The sequence below is a fragment of the Phocoena sinus genome, chromosome 10 (genome assembly GCF_008692025.1).
Source record: "Phocoena sinus isolate mPhoSin1 chromosome 10, mPhoSin1.pri, whole genome shotgun sequence".
Lineage (NCBI taxonomy): Eukaryota > Metazoa > Chordata > Mammalia > Artiodactyla > Phocoenidae > Phocoena > Phocoena sinus.
In genome coordinates this window covers 76153938-76172650 of record NC_045772.1, presented here as the reverse complement: position 1 = coordinate 76172650, position 18713 = coordinate 76153938, and the positions used below count along the sequence as shown (strand labels likewise).

At 38.7% G+C, this 18713-nt stretch overlaps 1 protein-coding gene across 12 annotated transcripts in view; it reads left to right on the top strand.

Annotated features, from left to right (window-relative positions):
- The window catches only part of FGD4 (FYVE, RhoGEF and PH domain containing 4), a 211515-nt gene that overhangs the window by 174330 nt on the left and 18472 nt on the right, over nucleotides 1-18713 (top strand). For all 12 annotated transcript variants that reach the window (XM_032644475.1, XM_032644474.1, XM_032644473.1 and 9 more), the window contains 7 exons: nucleotides 2950-3088; nucleotides 5294-5352; nucleotides 5666-5812; nucleotides 11560-11732; nucleotides 15194-15224; nucleotides 15443-15535; nucleotides 15878-16003. In XM_032644475.1, the coding sequence (XP_032500366.1) occupies nucleotides 2950-3088; nucleotides 5294-5352; nucleotides 5666-5812; nucleotides 11560-11732; nucleotides 15194-15224; nucleotides 15443-15535; nucleotides 15878-16003 (768 nt within the window). The remainder of the gene's footprint in view (nucleotides 1-2949; nucleotides 3089-5293; nucleotides 5353-5665; nucleotides 5813-11559; nucleotides 11733-15193; nucleotides 15225-15442; nucleotides 15536-15877; nucleotides 16004-18713) is intronic.

The window sequence follows — 18713 nt, the reverse complement described above, 5'->3', positions numbered from 1 at the left end:
TGCTGGCTTGGGCTCTCTTCTGTCTCTGCTGGTTATTCACACAGCCTCAGCCAAGGAAATGATTGTCTGACCACAACACAGCTTCAGGCTATTAAAGTCATTGGTCTTCCCCACTTGCCCACCTCAGAGACCATCACTTCCACTGACGGTGCTGCTGGGCATATGGTTCACCGCTGTAAATCGAATGAGCCCTCTTCAGCTTCAGCAGAGAAACTGCCAGTCCTCCCAGCCTGCCCCACCCTTGCAGAATCTTCACAGTGACTGAGCTGGGAGTGGAGGAGGTGCAGCCCCAGGCCAGAATACCACAGCTTCTTACTGTTCTTACCCAAAGTTCAGCAGTTTTTAAGAGAAACACTTTTCAGATTGTTTTGTGCCTTTGGTCAATTTCCAAAGTGCTGAAATGATTGCTGTTGTTGTTAAAATCAATTTTATCCAGCTTTAAAGCTGCTTTTTATTTTTTTTTAATTTTTATTGGAATATAGTTGCTTTACAACATTGTGTTAGTTTCTACTGTGCAGCAAAGTGAATCAGCTATAGGTATACATATATCCCCTCTTTTTTGGATTTCCTTCCCGTTTAAGTCACCATGGAGCATTGAGTAGAGTTCCCAGTGCTATAGTAGGTTCTCATTATAAAGTCGCTTTTTAAAGGGAGGATTTTGCCAGTCTCCTCACTCAGCCATAGCCAAAAGTCCTGCTCTTCCCCTTCACTCCTTTTATTGAACATCTCTTTTCTCTCATGATTAAGCACTCATCTACCTTTCTGAACACTGGCTCCTTCTTTGGTTCTTTCACTAACCCCTTTTGTTAATATTGAAATGTGGGCAGAATACAAGGTTTTTGCCCTTCATAGTCTTCTTTCTCTCCACAGTCTCAATGTTGTCATAGTTTCCCAAGCCTTTAACCATCATGTCATATAGATGCTTATAGAGTCATTATTTCTAGTGTATTCCTCTACCCCTGAACTCCAGTTACAAAGTGCTGAGTGCTGGCTACACAATTCTGTATGAACATCTTGTTGTCAATACAAAGTCAACATGTTCCATTCCTGTCTTTAGCTTACAAACATTTTTTCCACTTGACCTTTTGTGCCTTGCATAGAGTAGCTTGTGGTTATGTGATTGGATTTATCACATAGCACCAATATTCTTTTATTCACCAGAATTTGACCACTTGGCTTTATCTTTGATTTGTCACTTTTCCTCATTCTCTGTATGTGTTCATTTGCCTGTTAGATAATATTTTCAAGGGACTTAGCATGGAGCTTGTTGCATAGTAAGTGCTCACTACACGATGGTGGTCATTTTTTATCGTTGTTTCATCAAATATTAAAACTATCTCAGCAACATCTGTCTTCTCCATGTTATGAAGAAAGGATGGAGTTGTGAAAGGAATGGTAGATTGAGAATCAACTAATCTAGTTTAGGATTCTAGTCTGCCACTTAGAGCCACTTGACCTTAGAAAACTCCCCTAACTTTTCTGAGCCAGTTTCTTCATGTAAAAATTTGGGGATCAAAAAAAAAATTGGGGGATCAGTAATATTTTCCTGGAGATATATATATATATATATATGCATATATATGCATGTGTGTATATATATACCATAGGCTTGCTGGAGAAAATCAAATGTAATAACTAAACTTATAATATTAATATCTTACATTTTATTAAGGAAAGCCATTAAACCCTCAGCTTCCATGCTAATTTCAGGCTCTTTTTACTTTTCTTCTGGTCTACAATAACTTCCAAACTAGTTTCCTGACATCTGCCTAAAGCCACATTGCTGTAGGTTAATCTTAATAGCTGTCATATCTAATGATATCACTCCCCTGCATGAAAACCTGCATTAGATGAAGTAAATCTAAACCCAGCTTGACATTATTGCCCCAGATTACATTTTCTTCCTTATCCCCTATTTCCCTGTAAATATCTTATTTCCGAACAGGACTCAACTGCCCCCTTTCACTAAACATGCTTCATGCCCCACTGTCTTGGGCCTGTTCTCCAAGGTCCCTCTTCCTGCACTTATCTGGTATTCCTCATTTCCCTGCCCAAAGCCTGACCTCACCTGAGTTTATGTGTAAATATTCCATTCTCTATGAAGCTTTTAGTTTCTTGTTTGCTTTGAATGCAAACATCATGTCTTAATACAACATTTTTTACCCTGCAGTGCCCTGATCATGATCATCAATAAATATAGTAAGAGGGTTTCTTCTTTGTTTAATACGAACAAGAACACACCTTATTTTTCAAGTAATCTTTTTTATCTCCTTCCATGTTGACAGCTTACTGAAAGCATGTTCTATAGACTCAGTTTTGCCCTAAGCAAAGGAGATCTGTTTAGAGTTTGGTTTCTAATGGAAAAGAATGCCATGACCTAATGAAAAATTAAAATTTTCTCATCTTGTCACTTTTCTACATGTGGAGTCTTTTAAGTTAAAAGGAAATGACATTTATGGTAGCCTTATTTTGAAATAGTTTCTGCTGAGTCCAGAGTCATTTAATGCGGTGCTACTTAGTGAACCTCATTGAATAGATGCTTCTTTTGAAAATCTCTGGAGTATGATTTAATAATGGGACCTGACAAACCCTTGTAGTGACTAATTGAAGTGGATGTCATCAATCTGGAAATTTCTTGCTTAAATTCTGCTTGATTTTTCTTTCTGTTCTTAACACTAGATTGGTGGTCCTCAAACTTTAATGGAAGAATTGGAGGCGTTTTTATGCATATGCCCAGGCTGTGGCCTCAAAATTGTGGTTTCATAGATTGCGATGGGGTTCAGAATTTCCATTTTTAATAGCATCCCAGGTATATCTAATGCAGGTGATGCACAGACCACACTTTGTAGTGAAATGCTCCCCTTAATGAAAATTCTGTGTTACGTTGAACTTTTTTAGACTGGCTAACCTAATTTTTAAATCTGTTTTTAAAAACCTTTCTCATTACAGAAACAGAAGATCTGTGGGAGCTTGACTTTGCAGCATCACATGCTAGAACCTGTTCAGCGGATTCCCCGGTATGAGATGCTCCTTAAGGACTACCTAAGGAAATTGCCCCCTGGTTCTCCGGACTGGAATGATGCTAAAAGTAAATACTCCCCCCACCCCGGCCCCACCCCTGCTTTCCATTTTGGGATAATTTAGTGGCCAAGTAGACTTGTGATTTCAAAGTGAGATAGGTCTCATAGCCACTTTAGTAAAATATTGGTGCCAGAAAATAACCTCACTGGAAATTATCATCAGTACCTCAATTAGGCAAGCACTTTTGAGCCCAAATCATAGGCTTGGAGCAATGCAAATCACATTTCTCATGCTGGTTTCACGTTAATCATTAACTCTGAAATATAAAACTGTAGTCTTAGAGACATCTGGAATAGCAATACACAATTACCTTCTCACAGGAAGAATACAACCATTCAGAATTACTAGTGCTGCTGGTTAATTAGGTAGGTTGATACATACCAAGAAAACTAAGATGATATTTACTATGTAAAAATAGCCTAAGCAAAGTGATATCTCTCTACCTTTCTCTACTGTAAGACAGAAGAGGCAATGGTGCTGTTTAGTGTCAGTTAACATTTTCCCTGAGAAAACTTTTTTCCTGCTCTACTCCTGTGCTACATTAGATCATAATGGAAGACTTTTTAGGGCTTAAGAGTTTCAATAAGAATTTTGTTTTCTTGTGTACTTTAAAAAAAAATCAGTTAACTGTGAAGAGAAAATTTAACTTAGATTAGTAATCAACATGTACAAACAATACTGGTGTACAATCTTAAAGCATTGCTACTTTCTCTAATAATTTTTTGTCTGCTGTTATAAGTGAACCTTGTTGAGAGATGAACACAAAACACAATGTTTGGTCTTAGAGACTGGGTCTTTTTCTGAACTAGGCTATCTGTGATGTTTCTCCCACCATCCAAGTGAGTTGGTGACCACAGGAACTTCTCATCTCCCCTTTCTTCCTCTAAAGTTTAGAATTATCCTAACTTGTCTTCTTCCACTTTCCACTTCATCTCCACTTTCCACTCACCGGGCCTGAGTGCTTGGTTTTAGTAGTGGTAGGATTGGAGGTTGGATCACCATTGCTACTTCTCAAACTAGTCTCTTGGGTGGTGGCCCCAGCCCATCTTAATTTGTCTCCCTCTACCTTGGATCCTATGTGGAATGCAAAGAATTGTCAAAATCAGGATAGTTCTCTAAAATATAAATAACAATTCTGCTTCTTCTATACTCAAAAGACTTTGACTCCTGCTAAGGTAGCTATGTCAAAAATCAGAGAGTCAGCAACATAATAGGGTATTTTATTACTCTTTTTGGTTTCCCATTACTACTTACACCAAAATTGTAAGGAAATCACAGAAGTACTTTTAGAGACCTAAAAGTAGAGGGGAAAGCAACAAAAGTGCATTTTGTTCGGCAGTAGAACGAAGAGGACAGAAAAGTTGGTTCAGAATAATGAGGCTGTTGTGGTAACAGAATTAACCCAACCAGTATTCATAAGAGAGGAAAGAAAGGAAGAGAGCAGGACGTGATGTAGGATTGAGAACATTCCCTCAGGTTAATCCAGCAGGAAGCCTTAGCTTCCACATCTCTTCACCAGTAGTCTCGAAGCTCCTACCTTGCCCATATCAGAGTTCCCATTCCCATCTCTCGCTACCACCTGCCCTAGCAACAAAACCCTCCATCAACATTGGCATCAGAAAATTCCCTTTCACCTAGACTAGAAATGTGAGTGTGTTTTCGCAGGGAAAAATGATTATGCTTGGTGGTTAATTTGCTCATAAAACTAGTGAAATACTTACTACTGCTGAAATGTTGTAGAAATTTGGGTCAGAAGACTTTGGTTCTAATGTAGCCCTTCAGTATCATAATTTGTGACCTTAGCCAAGTCACATCACTCTCTACTTCTTTCATCTGCCAAATGAAGCTAATATACTTTCCATTCAAGGTTGCATAAGAATGAATTGACCTAATATATATGAAAGCCCCTGACAAAGTTCCTTGTACCAAGCTAGTGTCAGGGTGTTTGTTATTTTGAAGGTCCCTTATCGATTAAAGGTACCTGAGAGCCTACTCACTGTATATGACTTTTAATGAGGCGATACCCTTCAAGTTCCAAATAATCTGCTTACAAATGAACTTTTGAAAGTATCCAGCTTATAAATGCAAATTGCCCCCTGCTTTTATCGTGTATCTTCGGCCTCAGATTTCTTCTTATTGTACTGTATATTATTTAGCTATCTAGTAACATAGTAAAGACAAAATGTATTTACTTTTCCTTTTTTCCATTTAGAATCACTTGAAATTATATCTACAGCAGCAAGTCATTCTAATAGTGCAATAAGAAAAATGGTAAGTGGTTTCCAGAGGAAATGGGAATATTCTAGTTAGATAATTGCCAATAATATAGCCTGATATTATCTACAGGTTTGGACCCAAATGAATTGATACAAGTGAACAAAAAAGATTGTTTATAAAATGTTTAGTGTTATCCCTCTTCTCCCAGGTTTTAATCTGATCATAACTGACATACTTTATACCAAAATTTATGCTTAGTTCCAATCCCTTCTGAATTATGTATATTTTAGCTAAGGTCATTGATTAAAGGAACTAAGGTGAAACCTCCTTATATATGATCTTGCTGTGTTTTGTTTTAATTTCCTAGGAGAACCTAAAGAAACTCTTAGAGATTTATGAAATGTTGGGAGAAGAAGAAGACATTGTAAATCCTTCAAATGAACTAATAAAAGAAGGACAGATCCTCAAACTAGCTGCTCGGAACACATCGGCACAAGAACGCTACCTTTTCTTAGTGAGTTTTGTAGTATGAGCAAGTCACATAAGAATAACCCATAAACATTGTTACATGCATCTTGGAAGAGTAGGATGCTTGCTTGCTCTCACCAGAACAATTATATCTAACCTGGTTTAGTCAGTACTGTCAGGATTCCACATCAGGGAATGTCCTTAGTAACTGAAACTTGTTCTTTCAAGGACACAACTCTTTTTTTGAAGTATTTTTCTATAATTTTTCTGTGTACTTACCGTGTATAATTTACTTCAGTAACTCGTAGTGAAGATGATTTAACCTTTCCATGATGATCGTAGCCATCAGTGTATATGTGGGGACCACTATTTTTAATTCTTCTAGTTGAAGAAATATATAGACAAAGTTGTAAAACTTGTGCCTCAAATATCTATGTAAAAGAACATGAGTTTGCTACATAGTTCCTTTTCACTGCAATCAATCTCCATCCCTTCCTTAACTTCTGGGAAATGACAGTTAGTCTAGAACTTATCGAAAATATAGGAGCTCTCCCTGGGGCATCCAGGCCATTATATTTTAGTCTCTGTTAATTCCAGTTCCTTTCTATATCTAATGATACGATAATAATCATAATAGCTAACAATGAGTAACAATAAGCTAACATTGAGTAATAGCTCAGTAAATGTTAGCTATTACTATGATTGTTATTATAGGCAAAGAAACAGACACATTGGTAAAGAGGCTGCCTGGTAACTGGCACATGACACATTCTCAGGATGTTATTCACATCTGACTTTTCTGCTTCAAGGCAGTCATCTCACTAGCCTTAGTATGAGTTGTTGGGGGCTTAGAGGTTTCTGTTGTCTGGTTACAGCTTCCTTTGAAAGGAAGATTTACAGGAACTAATTGTCATGCAGAAGGGTGTTCAGTATCTCTCTTGAAAGCGTTTCTACTTCAAGTTTGTATAACTCAAGAAAATTGAAAACATGTCCACACAAAATTTATACAGGAATGTTCATAGCAAAAGTATTCATTATAGCCAAAAAGTGGAAACAAACTAAATGTCCATCAATTGATGAATGGATAAACAAAATGTGGTATAACCATGCACTGGAATATTATACGGCAGTAAAGAGGAATAAAATACTGATACATGCTACATGGATGAACTTTGAAAACATTGTGTAAAGTGAAAGAAGCCATTCACAAAAAGCCACACTGTGTGATATGATTCCATTTATATGAAATGTCTAGAATAGGCAAATGCATAGAGGCATGAAGTAAGTAGTGGTAGCCTGGGGCTGGTGGGGAGGAGGAAATGGATACAGGATTTCCATTTAAAGTCAGGAAATGTTCTAAAATTAGATAGTCGTGATGGCTGCACAATTTACAACTATATAAAACCCATGAATTATACATTTTAAAAGGGTATATGAATTATATCTCAATAACTTTAAAAATTTATAGATATTTTACAAGTTAACTATAAAAACATCTTCATTGGAGCTCAACAGAAGAACTTCACCTTTCAGAAGCTTTACAGAGACCTAAATGTTAATCAGGGACATGTGATGTCATGTTAGGGTCCAGAGGACTGTTTATTTTGAAATATAGGTTTTGTTATTCAAATATGGTGAGGCCAACACATCAGGAGATGATTGCCATTGAAAAGATAGTTATACTCGCAGATTCCAAAAGGAGGGGGCATGCCACACCATGGAAGAGCTACATGAGAAAGCACCAGAGTTGGTCAGAAGGCAGAGAAAGCAAGCAGCAAATGTGGGCAAGAGCCTGTATGTGGTTTCTGCGAGAAGGAATAGGCAAGGCAGAGAAAACCAGCTTAGAATTTGCTAGTTTAAATAATTTCATCAGGCTCTGGCACACAGGGACTGTTGACTGGTACCTAGCCTTAGGGTTCTTATGGAAGGGGAATACTGACTCGGAGTGTAAGCGCTCAATAGAGGAGGTGCTTGGGGTGTGAGTTCTGGATCTGTTGGTTTCCATATGGAAGTCATGCTTGCAGGTGAGTCACTCACTGTCTTCAAAGAATTGAGTAGTCCTGAGAGGGGGCAGTCCTCCAATGTCAGCAAGGCCCCAAGATGTCAAAGCATCAAAAATCCAGATTAAAAAGACATGCTTAATATACTGTTCTGGGCAAAATGCCTGGGAGCCAGTGTCTTCCCTTTGTCTTTACCTGTAGGTGCTTAGATAATTTTCCTTTCCCCTCTTCAACATCAGTGTCACGATTTCTGTAGTTAAACTTTCAGCTCTGTGTCTAACCAATGGTCTTGGTTTAATTTTCACATTTGAGAATTATTCTGGAAATAGCTTTGGATTGAATACCTTAATTCAGGGCCAAATTAAACAGCTATTTGGAGGACAGATGGCAAAGAGCCTTGGGGGAATACAACAGTAGTGACTTAGAGAAAAGTACCCATCTTGTTCCAGTTATTACAAGCTATCAAACATATCGTGTCATTGCCTTCCAGGAGAATGGAGTCATACAGCAGAAACTTTAGGAAAGCCTTATTCATCTTTTGAAGACCATCTTAGAAGCAGTTCTTGTAGTGTTCATTCCTTCAGTCCTTCCCCTCTAGTACTGTACTTGTCACAGAATCTCTCCTCTCCCCGGCACACATTTATTCCTATGGAGCATCTTTTTCTTCTTATATGTAGAAACTTCAGAAGTACCTTTTATTTTTTCTTTCTCTCTAGAAGGAAAATAGTTTTCTATTTCCTATTCTGGGGATATTACATGTGTAAATCTGAAAAACCAAGTTATATTTAGAATTTGATTTCAGCTTTCAAATGATCATCATGTGTTTGCATATTTACTTGCCTCCACATCATGCTTTTTATGTTATGTAGGGTACTCTGTTGAGTAAGTAAATAACCACACCTGACATCTGAAAGTTAAAAAAAAAAAATCACTGAATTATCCCATAGAATGATAGGAGGTTTTATCTTGGCTCTTTGGAGTTCTAGTCCTTATTACCTTATACCTTTTGACAGAGTTATATATATATTTTTCTCTTGACTTATTTAAACTTTGAATACAGGCCGGGCACTGGAAATTTTCTCCAACAATGTATTTTTACCTTCTAAAACAAACTTTAATGAACTGTCACTTATGAGACATGAAATTGAATTATTTCAATCAAATAATATATTTTAAAGAGACTTGAAATAACTAGTCGAGGAACCCTGGAGATCAAGAAGCAGGAACCTCCCTACACTTTTAATAAAGTTGAGACTTTCTTCTAGGTTTCGGCACAGCCTAGCACTTCTAGAGCTTGCCAGCCAGAGACTGCTTTGTCAATAACTACTTCTGAGCAGCGGGCATGGAATAAAAGGAGTTTCTTTCACTAAAAGGGAAAGTCAGTCTACTTGGTGCTACAGTTGTTATAACTCCCTCTTTTAGCACCAGCAAAACCCAGAGAAGGTGATGGTGGCTTTTGCCACAGGAGCCAGGTTCACCGAGGGAACAGGACTAGCTACTTAATTCCTTTACGTATATGGCATCTTCTTTGTAAACATTATCACCTTCACCTCTAAGTAGAAGAAAAAGGGTATTTATTGGCTAGTCCTGTCCATTTTGGTGGCGCTTTGCAACTCCTGCAGTACCATTCAGACATGGTCAAATCCCCTCCTGAGAAGGCCTTATAGAAGAGAGAAAGAAATACTAACATGAACAGTTAGCAAGCTGTTGCCAGCTGGGATGGTGATGAGAACCTTTAAGATATTTTCAGATCTTTAAATTCTGTGTACTACAATGAGGCTATGATTGCCATACTTAGAATACAGTGGACAATTAATGATAAAGCATTATGTTCCCTTCTAGAAATGTAAATGTGAAATGTGGTGCTCAGATATATATGATAAAAATGTATTGGGCTTCCCTGGTGGCGCAGTGGTTGAGAGTCCGCCTGCCTGTGCAGGGGATGCAGGTTCGTGCCCTGGTCCAGGAAGATCCCACATGCCGTGGAGCGGTTAGGCCCGTGAGCCATGGCCGCTGAGCCTGCGCGTCCGGAGCCTGTGCTCCACTATGGGAGAGGCCACAACAGTGAGAGGCCCGCATACCGCAAAAAAAAAAAAAATGTATTTAGTGCCCTTTTATTTCTACATTATCCAGTGTGGAAATGAAATTTATGATGTTGGTTATAGGAAGTTGCAAAATAATGTACAAGGAACAAACTGGTAAAAAATTTGCTTTCAGAATGAGTACAGTGGACATTGTCACATAAACATGTTGAAATGTTTTAAATATCCATCAACATTTCTTTCTTGGTTGGAACTAAAAAGAGGACCTGACAAAACAGGACATTATTCCTCATTTAATCCTCTCAACAACCTGTGACTTTTACAGATAATGATCCTGAGACATGAGAGGTTACATAAGTGTTTTAAGTTCCCAGTTGCTTTTGTCTTACAAAAATATATTTAAGCCTAGAAACAGTGTTAGAAACAATAAATATGAAGTAGAAAGATAAATATGGACCTTCTTTAGGAATCTGCCTACAAATTAACCCCCATATTTAGAGTTTCATCCTTTTGCATGTTTTAATATATTTAAAAGTTAATTAACTGCCTTCCCCAAATCATTGCTTGGTACTGATTAGCAGGAGCTGTTCATTGTTTTGTTTTGTTATAAATTTATTTATTTTTTATTTATTTATTTTGGGCTGCGTTGGGCCTTTGTTGCTGCGCATGGGCTTTCTCTAGTTGCGTTGAGCAGGGGCTGCTCTTCGTTGTGGTGTACAGGCTTCTCACTGCGGTAGCTTCTCTTGTTGCGAGCGTGGGCTCTAGCCATGCGGGCTTCACTAGAGAGGCTCTAGAGCTCAGGCTCAGTAGTTGTGGCGCCCAGTTGCTCTGCGGCATGTGGGATCTTCCTGGACCAGGGCTTGAACCTGTGTCCCCTGCATTGGCAGGCGGATTCTTAACCAGTGCACCACCAGGGAAGACCAAGAGCTGTTCATGGTTGACTAGAAATGAGGCACTAATTTGATTCAGTTTCAAAATAAGTTTCTTCATTTTAAATAAAGACTTTTTGCTAAAATAAATGACTTTTCTGTTAATTCGTACATGATGAATTCTTAAGCAAGATGTGGGGCAGGGGCTTCCCTGGTGGTGCAGTGGTTGAGAGTCCGCCTGCCGATGCAGGGGACATTGGTTTGTGTCCCGGTCCGGGATGATCCCACATGCCATGGAGCAGCTAGGCCTGTGAGCCATGGCCGCTGAGCCTGCGCATCCGGAGCCTGTGCTCTGCAACGGGAGAGGGCACAACAGTGAGAGGCCCACGTACTGCAAAAAATTTGCCCACTTTTTTAAACAACATTAAACACATTGGTAAAAATAATTGCTAAATATTAATCTTTTCCTCTAACAGCTGTTGTAGACTTGTTGCCTGACACAACAGTTAGAAATTTTATTGTCTAAGGGCTTCAACTTACATGGTTGAGAACTTCAGTTTCTTGTATATAGAGGTCCTTAATAAATTGTTGCTGAGCTTAATTTCCTTAACTAATTTCCTTACTAATACAAAATGATGATTGGTTTACTTAAATATTAATAAAATATTTATGAACCAACACGGGGGGAAATATATGTTACAAATTTTAAAATATGACAATTTTGATACAAGCATAAAAGCTCTCTGGTATTTAAGTAATTTTTCTCACATAGAAAGTATGGTATTCCCTGGAATTTTTGTCTAGGGCTACTTTCAATATTGGTCACTTTCCTCTGTCTTCTTTGTTTTCCTTTTTTTTGACATGTGTTCTGCCTTCTTGCAGTTCAACAACATGTTGCTGTACTGCGTGCCAAGATTCAGCTTGGTGGGCTCTAAATTCACAGTTCGAACCAGGGTTGGCATTGATGGAATGAAAATTGTAGAGACTCACAATGAGGAATATCCACACACTTTCCAGGTATCTGGGAAAGAGAGAACACTGGAACTGCAAGCCAGGTAAGAGAACCATTCCTATCTCACAACTTTACAAAAGAATCGGAATAAATCGTAGGACAAAATAATTCTGAGGATCTATCCCATGTCTGGTTGGACATAAATGGAAAGAGGTAAGCTCTTGAAAGTCAAGAATTATGTCTTCCCTTTTGGTTACTCTGTAGTGCCTAGGATAGTGGTTTTTCAGTCAGTAAGCATTCAGTAAATTAAAGTGACCAAATTGTTGCATTCAAGCCAAAGTTTTGAGTCTTCTAGGAAAAAGTTCTCTAACCTTTTTTCTGCCATCCTTCCTTTTGGTCCACAAATGTTTATTGATGTTTATTATTTCATGATAAATGTTGAAGCTTTAACTATCTGTCCTTCAGAGACTCTGCATTTATAGGACTTAATGGCACTTTGATGGAGAGAATGATTTTGGAAATCAATCATTTGGGAGGCATTTTGGAAAAGATGATTCTCCTGCCACAGTTGAGGATACATGAAGGGGGCCATTTGGGGCTCTAGTAGCCTCTAGCAACCAGGACTTCTGGAAGGGGTGGCTCTTCTTTTATGTTTATTGAGTGGGAGAGAAAGAGCTGGAGGCCTAGCATCCATCCCCCTAGCATAACCCTGTTTGGAAAGAAAAAAAATGAAACGAAACATGAGAACCACTGTAGTAGATCACAGCTACCTCATGCGTGAACCTCTAGAAGACAGAGTGCTGTCAGGTTTTAAAATATCTGCTTTAGGAAACTGTCATCCATTTATCCTATAAAAAAAAAAAAAACCTAGCATGGTGAAAATTGAGATACACCAAAAGTTCACAGATCAGAGGTTAACTACTGATCCCATCTCTGATGGTTTTCATACACTAGAATCCATGGAGAATCAGAGAGCCCTTCTGTTCCTTTCTATTCCTTTGCACCAATAGCATGTGGTTCTGGCTGCTTAGGTGAACTCATCCTGGATATTTGTGTTTAGTAACTATGTACGAGCTTAAACTTCACATTTTCAAAAGAGAATACATTATTTTAATAGGAATCTGTACCCAGGGAGGCAGGGAATTGGTGATTATAGATATGGAACATGTGGCAGGTTAGGAAAGTTTGAAGAAATACCTAGCCAGTTCTTTGATTTCCCACAGAAAATATATAATGAACCTGCATTACTTAGGGAGCTGCCAGGAGGCTGCCCTGAGGATTAGGAGGCAGCATTTCAAGCATGAGTTCAAATGGTGGAGGACTTGGCTTGGATGTTATGGTTTTCCTACTTTATCATGGTGGGATTTGGACCCCAGCCATCAAACCCAAGAGAACAATTTATGTTACTGTACTTGGAAGCCCCTGACCTAAGTCCTCACTCAGTGGTTGACTCCCTGAATGATTGGCCCTGGCCACAGAGAAGACTCATCAATTGTTCTGATCATCATAGAAGTCTTCATTACAGATGAATGAAGGTTCTGCTGGCTCTGAATATCAGCATAGTTCCAAATCTGCAAACCCAAGAGATGTGTCTGAACAGCAGAAGAGAGATTATCAAGGATTCTTGGGTTGCCTGAGTTGAGACGGACTCCAGCCCCCCTCCATTAGCAGGTTGGGCTGTTTTCACTTCAGGATGGGGCTGATTCATGAAAATTTTTCTTAAGTATAGGCAGTTATCATTTTGTAGAGTTCCAATATGCACTATTGGATACATTCCAGTTAGTACTGAAAACACATTCATTTTTCCTTAAATTTCTTATTCCCCTAATCTCATTGCTTTAGTTGTATTTATGATTATATGATGAATTGAAGATCTGAATGAAGTGTGATTACTTATCTTCTGGTCTATAATGACTCTCTCAAGAATGTAGACAAACACTGAAATTCTCAGAAAGTCTGAAGGATTACATGGAACCCCAAATTGGGTATATATTTGGTGATATTTAAAGAGAATTCACTTCTGAAGCCAACACAGAAAAAAATGTTCTACTTTTCTTATTAAATAAGTCAGCCTGAAGACTGACCTCTCACACTCTGCCTCCCCTTCCATATTCAAAAGAATATAAACTTTTGAAACAAAATTATTTTATGTAGTTTTTTTTTTTTTTTTTGCGGTACGCGGGCCTCTCTGTGTTGTAGCCCCTCCCATTGCGGAGCACAGGCTCCGGACGCACAGGCTCAGCGGCCATGGCTCACGGGCCCAGCCGCTCTGCGGCATGTGGGATCCTCCCGGACCGGGGCACGAACCCATGTCCCCCGCATCGGCAGGCAGACTCTCAACCACTGCGCCACCATGGAAGCCCTATGTAGTTTTTATTCAATGGTTTTCTATTGCTAAATGGATATAAAAATATAGTGATGAGTAAATTAAACAAAGGAGTAAATTTAAAAATCTGCCATGGTTGAGAAAGTAAAAAGGCATTAAAGACTTGTCAAGTTACTTTGCATTTAAAAGGCTAAAAGCAGCTAGCAAATAACTATGCTTCCGGAGCAATAGAGCTGATTTTGTGGGGGCGGGGCATAGCATTAGGGAGAAACCTTTTTTGAGGGGCAAGATTAAAGCCCCTGCCCCCACCAAGGTTCTTGGTTCCGGATACCCAGGTGAAATATAAGCAGAATCTTACATTTGACATGCACGGATTCCAGCAGTATTCCTGGCACATGATGATACTCAGTTTTTGTGAGAAGGATGGATGGTGTCACATGGATGGTATGATCACAGACTTATACATATGTGATACCTGTGGGACTGTGGCATGTGACATTCAGGCTGGGACAGGGACTCAGACTTAGCCCATGCCTACCAAATACATGCAAACAAATAGAGCCCACTCTTCACAATCCCTCAGTTTGGAGATCTTACTGAGTACAAAGTCTACTAAAAGGGAAATTTTTTCCCAACAGAAAATTATTAAATACTGGGGTTCATTAATCTGTGAAACCTCCTTCCTACAGGCATTTAAATCTTCATTGTGTTTTATCTATAATGAATTAGGTATGGTATTGCCTGAAGCCTAGCAAAATAGAATTAAATTGTTTACCAAAGGAAATGTTACATAGCTCCCTAAGGCTTTACACAGATAATTTATAGTCTCAAGGATAATTGCAATCTTTTCTAAGATGGGTTGTGACTAGCAGCCTTTCAAAGCCTCATGTGTTTTCATAAAGGTGAATTGGAAGACTAGGCCTATATCTAGTATAATGCTAGATCTACAGATACCTGATATATACAACTAGATGATGGTGGTTAAACTAATAGAAGCCAAACTTAACTCTCTCCATCAAAAGTTATGTGTACCAAAGTAAGTGGATGGTATAAAACTATGTTTATGAATTCATTTGTTCAATTGCCAGAGATTCTGTTTAATTTTTATTATAACTCCTTCTTGGACATCCCTGAATTTTCCAGAAAGTTGGACTAACATAAATACAGTTGTATGCACCAGGTATAACTCATTAATGTTCTCTTTATTCACTTTAATTTTTCGTTGTTGTTTGTTTTAGTTCTGAGCAAGACAAAGAAGAATGGATCAAGGTAAACCTGATTTCTATTTTCATTTTTGTTTTGTGGTAACCTCTGTATGTGTACCCAGATGTGCACATATTGTTGTATTATGCACATATTGTAGTTATCAGAATAAGGTCATTTAATTTTTAAGGTGATTTCCATCCTAGATATTTGTTTAATAAAGTGTTTTTATTAATTTGCATGTGATACTTTAATATCTGCCTTGAATTTCATGTATATTTTAGGCACTTCAAGAGACTATTGATGCTTTCCATCAGAGGCATGAAACCTTCAGAAATGCAATTGCCAAGGATAATGACATTCACTCAGAGGTTTCTGTAAGTTGAATTAAATTCTTTAAGTTCTTTTCTCTTTGCAGTTGCAGAAGATCTATCTAGTTATTTTGTTACCCAGTCTTTTCCCTTTGCATTGCCAAAACTGGCTATTTGGACAGGATCTCATTTCTTCTTAGATGAATAAAATAGAGTGCCTTTTCATGCTGCTTAAATGTCTTTGAACTTTTTTTTTTCTCTCTCTCTTTTTCTGGATCTTGAGTTTCAGAACATGGTATGAGCAATGTTGTTAAAATTCTTTTTAAAATAAATAAATGAATGAACGGATGGATGGATGGATGGAAATGACAGTTTTTGCCATTAAAATTGAATCTCTTTCCTTTTTAGACTGCTGAGCTAGGAAAAAGAGCTCCAAGATGGATCCGAGATAATGAAGTTACAATGTGTATGAAATGCAAGGAACCTTTTAATGCCCTGACGAGGAGAAGGCATCATTGTCGAGCATGTGGACATGTATGTGAGCTTTCTTGGTCATTAAGGTTGTTAGTCACTATATAAGTGTTGTAAAATCATTAACTTGGAAAAAAACAAAGAAATCATTCAATAAATCACTTAGTTGATAAACTTTTGTTGGTGATAACTTTATGCAAAGCACTGTGCTAGGTCCTGGAGAAAAACTGGTAAGCAAAATGGTAGCCAGCTTCACAGAGCTCACATTCTAATGGAGAAAACAGACCAAATTAACAGACAAGCATTTCAAATGACTATAAATGCAATAAGAAATCAAGAAGTTAAAATGGGGAATAACGGTAATGGAAGAAGATTTGGAACCAATTTTAGTTAGAAAAATGAAGACCTATCTGAGGCGTTTGATATTTAAGCTGATGCCTAAAAGGTGAGAAAGAGCTAACCATAAGAAAGAAGGCAGGGGCTTCCCTGGTGGCGCAGTGGTTGGGAGTCCACCTGCCGATGCAGGGGACATGGGTTCGTGCCCCGGTCTGGGAGGATCCCGCGTGCCGCGGATCGGTTGGGCCCGTGAGCCATGGCCGCTGAGCCTGTGCGTCCGGAGCCTGTGCTCCGTGACGGGAGGGGCCACAACAGTGAGAGGCCCGCGTACCGCAAAAAAAAAAAACAAAAAGGAAAGAAGGCAGGAAGAGCGTTCAGGCAGTGAGAGTTGTATGTCAAAAGCCCTGAGGTAGGATAGAGCTTCATCTATTCTTTTTAATTTTTAAATTTTTCTTTCTTTCTTTCTTTCTTTCTTTCTTTCTTTCTTTCTCTCTCTCTCTCTCTCTCTCTGTCTCTCTCTGTCTCTCTCTCTCTCTCTCTCTCTGTGTCTCTGTCTCTGTCTCTGTCTCTCTCTCTCTCTCTCTCTCTCTCTCTCTCTCTTTCTTTCTTTCTTTTTGCGGTATGCGGGCCTCTCACTGTTGTGGCCTCTCCCGTTGCGGAGCACAGGCTCTGGATGCGCAGGCTCAGCGGCCGTGGCTCGTGAGCCCAGCCACTCCACGGCATATGGAATCTTCCTGGACCTGGGCATGAACCCATGTCCCCTGCATCAGCAGGCGGACTCTCAACCACTGCACCACCAGGGAAGCCCTGATCTATTCTTGAGACTGCCAAAAGGTCATGTAGCTGGAGCATAATGAGCAATCTAAGAAATAGAAAGATAAATAATAACCAAAGGAGTCAATGACTTTGAGAAAATATGAGATGGAACCTATAGCTTAAGTAGAAGTTCATACTTTTGATGGGGAGAGGGAAACTTCCCTCCATTATAATGAAAAGGATAAAGGGAAAGATGAGTGGAAATGTGGGTGTGCTTTTGATTTGGTGGTGGGAAATGAGGGAATTTAGGTCTGATAATATCTACATATTCATTGAAGTATGAGGAAGAGTCATCATCTGAAAGTGAAGGGGGAAGTAAGAGGGAGGGGGGAGATTTGAGAAAGAGAGCTAAGTATGTAATAGTTGTCTCTGGGCAGGAAAAAGTGAGCCTACCAAAGAAACAAAGATGCCTATTAGAGGTTTATGGTTATAAATTTAAAAGGACACACTAGTCCATTTAATGGAATGAAATATCTCTAACAAGATTCAGCAACTCAAGCCAGCTAAGGCAGTTGACAGGTTTTCAGGGATTGAATTGTTTCATATGGAAAGAGTGAGAAGGAACAAAGCATGACCTGAAGTTGGAGAGAAGTAGCAGCAGGTTTTGGAGGGCCTTGTAAACCAAGTTGAAGATTAATACTTTCTTCTAAAAAGCAACACATAAGCATAGAGAAGGGTAGGCATTGTAGTTTCATGACTGAATGTATTATTAGTATGCTTTCGTGCAACAGTTTTTATTGATAGTACATTCAGATTATTCTCAATTACATTGCAGATTTATTCTTCCTTTTTACCTAAGTTTTGACTCAGGGAGGCAGTTTTATAATCAAAATCAAATTGATAGCAAACATCTTTTTTTTCCCCCCTCAGTGCAAGACTTTTTTAAATCTCTCATTGAGTTTGCTTGAAATGATTTCAGATATTGACATACTTGCTTTCAGTAAACAAACAAAAATATGAATGTACTGTGACATACTTTGAAAATAAATATTAGTTGATATGAATTTGCAGATACAGACATGTCTAATTTTAAATCCTAGTGTAATTTCATTGAAAGTATGAGAAAACAATGAACAATTTTTTATTATGAATTTTACATGATGTGAATCTAAACCGAAAGTTTTACTAATATTTATATTTCTTAAATATAGTTTGTCCACTATAAATGAGGGAAAATATTCTTCTAGAAGCAAGAAGATAATTTTATTTATTTATTTATTTGGCTGCGTCAGGTCTTAGTTGCACCACGCGGGATCTTTGTTGTGGCGTGTGTGATGTTTCATTGCAGGACGCAGGCTTCTCTCTAGTTGTGGCATGTGGGCTCCAGAGCATGCAGGTTCAGTAGTTGCGGTGCACGGGCTCTCTAGTTGTAGCACATGGGTTCTAGAGTGCACGGGCTCAGTAATAGCAGCACGCAGGCTTAGTTACCCCACAGCACGTGGGATCGTAGTTCCCCCATCAGAGATTGAACCCATGTCCCCTGCATTGGAAGGCAGATTCTTAACCACTGGACCACCAGGGAAGTCCCCAAGAAGATAATTTTTTAAACTGCAAGGTTATTTTTTAAACAGTTACTATAAATAGCAAAATACACAAGGACAATTTCTCATAGAGCTTACAG